At 45.8% G+C, this 8,708-nt stretch overlaps 1 protein-coding gene across 1 annotated transcript in view; it reads right to left on the bottom strand.

Annotated features, from left to right (window-relative positions):
* March4 (membrane associated ring-CH-type finger 4) overlaps positions 1–950 on the bottom strand; it is a 115,133-nt gene extending 114,183 nt beyond the window's left edge. Inside the window, exon 1 of the mRNA XM_004641352.1 lies at positions 234–950. Within this exon, the coding sequence (XP_004641409.1) occupies positions 234–755 (522 nt within the window). The 5' untranslated portion in view covers positions 756–950. The remainder of the gene's footprint in view (positions 1–233) is intronic.
* Between the last annotated feature and the right edge of the window lie 7,758 nt (positions 951–8,708).

The following is an 8,708-nucleotide window of genomic DNA, read 5'->3' as shown; positions in this document are numbered from 1 at the left end:
GAGAGAGAGAGAGAGAGAGAGAGAGAGAGAGAGAGAGAGAGCCTGAGAATATGGGTTATAGTTGGCAGAAAGCCCCTGGATTCAACCCCTAGTGCTAAACAAACAAAAACAGAGGGAAGAGAGAACAGTCCTGACACTACCAACAGCATAATGGTTCCCCAAAGCAAGCAAACAGGTAGCAATCCACCAGACCTGGAGATACCACAGGAAAGGGACACAGAAAAGAGACTCACCTGTTCCGGTCCCTGGAAGCAGATGCGACAGAGTGGAGTCCTCATACCACTGTCCAGGCTGCTGCCCAGTGAGTAGCAATCCTCAGCCTTCTCCTTACAGAAGTCATCTGAAGAGGCACTGCTGAGCAGTGAGGCAGGTGGTTCTGTGGCTGGGCCACCCCAGTCATCTTCCGCAGAAGGTGGCAAAGGTGGTGGTGGTGGCAGAGGAGGGGTCTCCCTGCCCACTACTTCTCGAGGGCCCCTCCAGCCTGCCCACCCTCCGGCACCCAGAGCCGGAAGGGTGTTATTGTTGGCCGCCAAAATGGGGGGCTGGGGGTCACCGTGCATGGGCTGGGGCGCTGGAGGGGGGCGCCGCAGAAGGAAAACCTTCAGGTCATTAAAGAGCATGCGGCAACGGCACTTGAGGAGACCCTGGTGGCGCAACATTTGGGGGACTGAGGTGCACAGTCCAGAGCAGTACCAGCCACAGCAGCAGCAGCACCACCACCACCACCACAGCAGCCCACCCAGGGGCATCAGCATGGGCCCGGAGGGAGCAGAGAACCCCAGAGGGGCAGATGGAGTCTTAGAAGAGTTGTGTACAATGGGGCTTGGACTCCGCACTGTTTCTGTGTTACGGGAGGAATGTCCTTTCTCACTAGCTTTTCTTCAAGCCCCTCTGAGCAGCAAATAAATTGCTCCAAGAACTGAGAACTGGGAGTCAATGATTCTGAACTCTACCTGGAAAAGGCAAAACAAGTTTTTCTTGCTCTTGCAGCCCCACCCCAACCTCAGACTTTGCTCACCATGCTTCCTTTCTGCCTCTGGCCCCAGGACACTAGTAGGAGCAGCTCTGAGGCTGAATATTTAGAGCCTTCAGATCAATGTCTAATTCTTAAAAGTTCACCAAGAAAGGATTGCTGGGTTCTTCCCAAATCCCTAGGGGGTGGTAAATCACTTTCTTTTATATAAAAGGGTGAGAGGAAGAATATAAATCAAATTTGGAGTGGGATGAGCTGGGTTTGGAGAAAACTAGCTGGATGAATTGAAGGAGGGCATAAATGAGAGAAAGAAAAGATAGTTTTTCTCAGGTAGTAGGAGACTGGTAGGGTGGAGGCAAGATGGGGAGGGAGGAGGTTGGGAGAAGTTTTAATTTTTCTGGGCAGAAAATCGGGGCAGTTAACCCCTAGAAGCACCACAGTCGTTTTTAAGAGATCAGTTGGGTTGGGAGGGGAGGAGGGGCCTGCAGGTGAACCTGGGGAAGGGGATTGTGCTTTGCTTATGCAGCCAAGGGCTGGGAGAAGAGGGGTAAACCCAATCTGGAAAGTAGAGGTGGGAGAAGAGTGGGATAGGGAGGGAGAAAGGAAGAGAGAAAAAGATCATGTATTCCTCGCAGACCCACGTCCTTCCTGAGCATAAAGATCTTGGCTAGAGGAAGGGTGTGTATGGGGGAGGACAGGTGGTGGGGCAGAGAAAAGGGTGAAGAAGAGGGGCGTGTGGGAGAGGACAGGGGAAGAGATAGTTACATTATCGCAGCCCCTAGCCCACTCCTGCAGCAGTCTGTAAATCCGTGGCCCCCTCCCCGAGGTTTCATCAAAGGTCCCTTCGGGCGAGGTGCAAGAGCGAGGAAAAGGGCAGGTCCGGGCAGGCAAGTGGCCTCGCCCTCTCCAATCCTTTCTGCTCTGGGTCGCGGTTGCTCTCCTGCTCCTGCTCCTGCTCCTGCTCCTGCTCCTGCTCCTGCTCCTGCTCCTGCTCCGGGTCTGCCCGCGCCCGCAGATGCTCGCGTGGAGGCAGAGGGGACTGCTGGCCGGCGTCCGGGTGTCTCCGGGGCGGGGGCTGCTCCGGCTCGTCCTCTAGCTGCTGCTGCCCGCCGTCCGGGGCGGTCGCGACTCCTGGCTTCATGATCCTTCCTCTCCTCCTCCTCCTTCCCCGGGGGCTGGCCCTGAGCCCCCGCGCCCGGGCAGTGCTGCCATGCAACCAGAGGCGAGACGGGCGTGGGGATGGGAGCGGTGCGAGAGAGCGGGTAATAAAAACCGAAATAACACTAATGCAATAATTCGCTTCTCAAATAATCAAGAAAGAGTGTTTCTAGTGGGTGGGGGCGGAGGAGGGCGGCTGCCAGGTCTTCTCGGCAGCTCTGCCCCCTGCCCCCACCAAGGGCGGCCTCCTCGGCTCTCCGCCCCCGCCCCCACCCGCCCCTCCTTCCTGTCCCTGCCGCGGCTGGCGGGGCTCGGTTGCTACCTCTCCTCGCAGCTGCAACGAGGTGAGGTTTGAGTGCGGTGGCAGCTGAAGGTGGGAGGGGAAAGTGAAGCCGTGTGGCCAGGTGAGAGGCAGCCGGCACTTGGTTCCAGCTTGGTCTTCGAGGTTCCCTCAAACTGTATATAAATATATCTCTTCTAAAAGCCCAAAGCAGGCAAAGCAGACTCCCGGCTGCTGCCAGGTGTTGTCTTCCGCCGTTGCTCAGCACCCGCCGCCTCGACTGCTGCCCCCCTGGCTCAGTTCCCAAAGGGGTGGTGCTGGATGGGAGGTGTCGGGGTGCTGAGCCGACGGTCTGAGGACTGCAAACGAGGTTCTCGGAGCGGAGAAAGCTCTCAGTTATCCTCACCTCCGCGGCCGCGGCCGCCGCTGCTGCATTCAGCACCCGGGTGAGTGGACAGCTCCCACCCAGACCCCGCGTCACGCTAGTGGGGGCCTGACGCAGACGCCGCGGAGGGATGGAGGAGGGAAAGATGAGAGGGAAGAAAGGCTAGAGGGAGAGGGAGCAAGAGGAGGAGAAAAGAATTGTACGAGGGAAGGGGATGGGGAGGGGCCGAGGGAAAGGGAGGTAACGCCAGGAGGGAGGGATGTAGAAGAGGAAGAATGCCAACTGGGGTGGAGGGGACTGAATCAGGTACTAAGCTAACGCGTGCATCTCCCTCAGCTGTAAATTATCAGGGTGGATGGTACTGTAGGCAGGGTTTCTGCCCCCTATGCACTATCACCGCTGCACCCAACTCACGTGCAGACACCACCTCTCCCCCTGAGTCCATTTCAGTGTTCATGCGAACAATTAGAGTAGCTATCAGGATGCAAGCTCAGAAGAGATAAAGTTTTGTGACTTTCACGGAAGCTGAGATTTGATGGAAACTAAGCCGCTCCACACTAAGACCTCATGAGAGGGAACTGCTTCACGCCAAGCAGAGAGGAGCACGCTGGCACTGTGTTTGACCTTTTGTCCCTCTAGAATTTAAATTCCCAAGGGCAAGGTGTTTTGCTGCTGTTTATTTGCATGATTCGCTTTGTTCTATGTTGATCCTGTGTGGGCTGGTCAATGGCAGATAGTAGGATAAATCTTCATTAAATAGCTTGTGGGCACCATCACACTACTTATCATCACTCCATGTCTAATCTTCTTTCAGTTGTGAGTCAGAAGAACCCAGAGAAATATTACAGCCTCAAGCAGTACCCCCATCCAAGCACTCACTGAACAACTGTCGAGGAGTAATTTGAAATGGATTTTAATTTCCTCTTCTTTTTCTGCTTCTGACTCATGTCACCTTACCTTATCCTTCTCAAGGAGTTTATAGTAAGCAGAAAAGTGTCCTTAAATGTGATGGCCTAGAAAAAGAAAGAAACTTAAAGTGCATAAATATTTAGAATGCACAGCTGTGGATTATTTTATTGCTTTTTCTCATAAATACCTCTCTCACACACATATACACATACATATACACACAGAGAGACTGACATCTCTAGGGTCATAGACTTTAAGAAGACACTCCATGAGTCATCTACACAGCTGTGCCAACGCGTTTAGAAATACAGGAGCCATAGACAAAATAGCATGAAAAATCGCTGGACTGAAATATCATTGGGATGAAGTTCAGCCCAATGAATCATAAGAAAACTACCCCTTTGCTGACATCTCCATGAATGATTCATTCCTATAAGATGTAAGGAGCAAGGAAGGACCTTGGTCTGGATCTTGATTAACCCAGCATAGCTATTGTCTGAGTCATGCCTTGGCATCCCCTGTGGATACTGAGACCCTGCCCAAGGTGAGTTGAAAATGATGCTGATGCTTTTCCTTGCTGATGATTTTAATAACTCCAAAAATAATACTTAAATTATTGATATCTACATGATATAAACATGCTTGTGCTTCAAAGAGAACTTTGTTTAAAATCTTCTGTACTCTATATCACCCTGTGTCTGCCTCTGGCATTGTGCAAATTGCTTTCTATAGAAATTATCTCATCATATATTCATCTCTCTTCATATGACTCAGAGCTCCTTGAAAGGACCCCTATTTATATTTGTATGAGCAGCACAGAACACAGTACCTGAAATATAACATGTGATCAAGAACATGATTCTAAATGAATACACAGTCTTTTTGTTTCAGTGAAACTATATATTTCTCTTCTTCAGTGACAAAATTTGCTTCATCTAAAGTTGAGTGTTAGTATTTTATGCTGATAAAATACTAGGTCCCAGTATGTTGTCATGTAAATTGATGCAGGAAATAGAAAAGCCATATGAAGCCTATATTCAGAGTCATAGAAATAGGTGATGTCCCCTTCCACTGAAAGTGAAGAGATTTCCATAAGCAGAAAGTAGCTAAGGATGTGAGAAAATAGTAGGCTAGTCTTAAAACAAAACAAAACACACCCCCCCAAAAAAGCCAGAGCTTGAGAATTCTTTCTTTGAATACAATAGAAATTTAAAAAAAAAAACCTCACTAAGTTAAATTTTCCCTTTGTTGATATTGAATTGTGAACCCCTGGAGTAAAAACAACTATAAAGAAGCTATTAAATCAGTGAGGCTCCATTTAAACATTCAAAAAATATTTACTGAACAGCAGTCATTGATAAGGAATTGTGTTGAAGAACATGAAGAACACAAAATGAATTGGTTGGAATTTCAACCTCAAGGGTTGAGTACTACAACTATATAATCATAATATAAGGTATAAAATAATAAGTGCTACAAAGGTATAACAAGTTTTCGAAGTGTTTAGACTAGGGAGGTAATAATTGCAGCTTGGCAGCAATTTGGAGAGTGGAAAGGGAGGGAGGTAGAGGTAGATGGTAGAGCTCTGGGAAAGCTTTTTCCAAGAAATGGCATTTGAACTGAGTTAAAATAAGTAGAATTCATGGTAAGTAAGCGTATCTTGGTACTGGTAACACTTTTCATCTTCCATTTGGCTGGGCTGGAAGGTGATTGGAGGTAAGTAGCTAGAGGTAAGTGCAGGCCAGAGCCAGATTACAGAAGGCCCTAAATGTCACCCTGGGAGAAGATTTATTCATTGACCAGGTACTTGTTTTAATGGTTTTAAAGATTTGGAGCTGAAGGTGAAGGGCAAAAATAAACTTTATCACTGAGCAGGTTAATTAACTGGATGGGATTTTATTGCTAACAGGTGGGACGTAATCAATATTTTTTTCATTTCACGCCAGAAAATTCTCAGTTCCTTAATAGATTTATTCTTTTAAATGAGGTTGTTTTCAGATATATTTCATTACATACAGAGGTGCTGCGCTTATATTAATTAGAAGAACAGTAGAAGATGAGAGGCTCTAAGGAATAGTCTACAGCAAGAAATATTAGGAGACCCAGAGATTCAGAAAAAGACTCCTTTTGGAAGCAATTGCTCTTGATTCTCCAATAAGGAGTCTCTGAAGAATTCCAGGCTGGCTGTATTTACTTCTTCTTTATCTAGATAGTACCAAGGGTAGAGGGAATTTTATAAAGATTTAAAAATAAGCAATGAGGTCTAGAACACATAATAGTTCTGAACCTAAGATCCCAAAACAAAGTGTCAAACACAGCCAGAATTCTTGTCTTCTAATCTTCAGTACAATTGGTTCTCCCAAATTTTGCTATGGCCCCACTGAGTTTTTTCAAACATATAGCTCCTCAATAGTTGCAGAATTGTTATTTATATGCAAATCATTAGCATCTACCAAGTACTAGGCTACATAATTATTCATGTGTACTTAGAGGTATCTGGATAATTACTAAAAATAGAAAAATTTAGGTGCTACCCCAAGTCTGCTGCTTAGGGAGCAACCTGCAAATCTATATTTTGACACGTACCTTATCTAAGTGATTCTTTTGTACTGCAAAGCACAATACATGGTAGATATTATTTTCCAAATTTTTCTGGATAAGAAAATTGATAGTTGTAAAAACTAAAGGTGAGGTCATGCAGTTGGTGAATATCAAAGTTTGAGGTGTTTCATTGTTTAGCTTTTGAACTGCATCTCTGGCCCTTTTAAACTTCCTTTATTTTAAGACAAGTTCTTCCTAAGTCTCTGAGTTGTACTGCCTGGGCTCAAATTTGAGATCCTTCAGCCTCAGTTTCCAGGAGTGCTAGAATTACAAGTGTGCATTACCTTGCCCAGCCAGAGGTGAGATTCTAATAAAAGCTTCTCTGAACCTGAAGCCCACTCTTCTTACTATGCAACATTGTCATTTTAATTAAACTTCCAGGTGCCATATGGAGTCCCACACATTTATTTGTCTGCCACCCTGTGTCCCATGTCAAAAGTCTAGAATTTGGTTAAGGTATAATTCAGAGCTTTTAAAATGTCCAAACAACTCCTGGCTTCTTCCATTCAAGGCCTTGGGTAATCCCTTCCACTGTAGTATGATTGAACCACATTCACAATGCCTTGTTTCTGGTAGACAGAATATGGCTAAAGGGTTGGGATGTGACATCAGAGATTTGAGTGCAAGGAACTATGACTTCCCCTTTACTTGTGCTCACTCTGGTGCTCACTTGCTCACCCTGGTGGAATCCATTGTGTAGTGAGCTGCCCTATAGAGGGACAGAGGAAAGCCTCTAGCAAACAGCTAGTAAGGAACCAAAGCTTTTAGTCCAGCAGCCCACAAAGAACTGAATCTTTCCAACAATGATGTGAGCGATCCTTTTCCTGTTGTGACTAGTGATAGCTGTAGCCCTGGCCCACATCTTGATTGTAGCCTCATGGAAGTCACCTCAGTTGTGCCTAGTACCTGAGCTGCAGAAACTAGGAGAAAAATGTAATTATTTTAAACTCTTTGTTTACCAACATATAAAAGATAACCAGGATCCCCTTTGAATACATATTGGCCTGCAAACACTGGAATAAATAAAGTTTTGGGAAACCTTCATGGAACCTTAGGGGATGGTAGAGACCAAAATCCAAATAACTGCATAACCACAAAACACTCCTGCCAGACATGGTGGTACACACTTGTAATCCCAGCACTCAGAAGGTTGAGACAAGAGGATCACTGTGAGACCAGCTTAAATTACATAGCAAGACCCTATCTCAAAAAACAAAACAAAACAAAAAAAAACCTCCCCAGCAAACAAAAAAGAGACACAGAGAGAAAGGAGCTGTTCTAAACAGGAAAATAGAATGCTTTGCTATTTTCTTCCAGTTCTTTTCTAGAATTCAAATTTCCTGGAAGCGGAGAATCTGTATTGATGCCATGTGCCTAGATGGGTGATGGGTGTATAGTAAGTACTCAATAATTTACTATAACTTCATTGACTGTGTGATATGCACCATACCCATTGTCACTATTACTCTAAGTCTAGTCCTCTTTTAGTTATGAACCATAAGAATCCACAGCAATTGGATGGCCTCATCTTAACCAATATCCTCAGATTTCTTATCCAAGCCTTTCACTTAGCCACTGCTAAGAGGTAAAATCTCCTCTCCTATTTCTGACTCATGTTATGCTACCCCAAACTTCTCAAGGAGTCTCTACTAAAAAGGAAAGGGTCCCTGAATGAATGTGGCACTAGTTTGTTACACAGCAATTAGACCACATACACGCGGACATTCAGAATGGCAATCACTGTGTCCATGCTTTCCGTGCCTCAAGATACTTGGTCTTGAGCTCAGACAAAGGACCCATTGTTCATAAACACAAATGTGAAAATTCAGTACAGTGGAACCACTGGGTGTGCCTAATGGGTGAGCTTGAACTCGTGGACTAGGCGTCATCTTAACGATCCATCACATGTGGCACTTGATAAAAGTGCAGTTTTCTCTCCCCTCGGAGTTAGCGTGTCTAGGGTAGCATCTGGGGGATGCAGTTTTCACTAGTGCCTTGTGTGATGTTGAGACAGGAGGAGCATCTCTGATTTTCAGAGCACTCAGGAGATGAAGCTCAGAGCCAGGATCCCACCCTGCAGTCATTAGCCATCGTGAGACACAGGCCAGCCACTCCTCTGCCATGTTCTAACATTACCTCTAGGGACAAAAAAGTAATTTTCAAATCAGTATCAATAAGAGACAACCTAGTGAAATGGAAAAAGTGCCAGATAGGGATTTTTTCATTCAGCTGTATGACTCCAGAGATTATAACCAGGGCCTCTGTTTCCTGATCAGTAAAATACTTGCTTGGGATCAAGATAGCAAAGTGGTTCCTTCTTGCTTTGCCATTCCATGAACTACATGGTGGTAACCTAAATTTGAGCCCAACTTTCTTTTTCAATATTTTAAAAAATATTTTAT

The sequence above is a fragment of the Octodon degus genome, unplaced genomic scaffold, assembly GCF_000260255.1.
Source record: "Octodon degus isolate 3935 unplaced genomic scaffold, OctDeg1.0 scaffold00135, whole genome shotgun sequence".
In the NCBI taxonomy this organism is placed as follows: domain Eukaryota; kingdom Metazoa; phylum Chordata; class Mammalia; order Rodentia; family Octodontidae; genus Octodon; species Octodon degus.
Note: the sequence above shows the minus strand (reverse complement) of the source record. Positions and strands in the feature narration are given on the sequence as shown.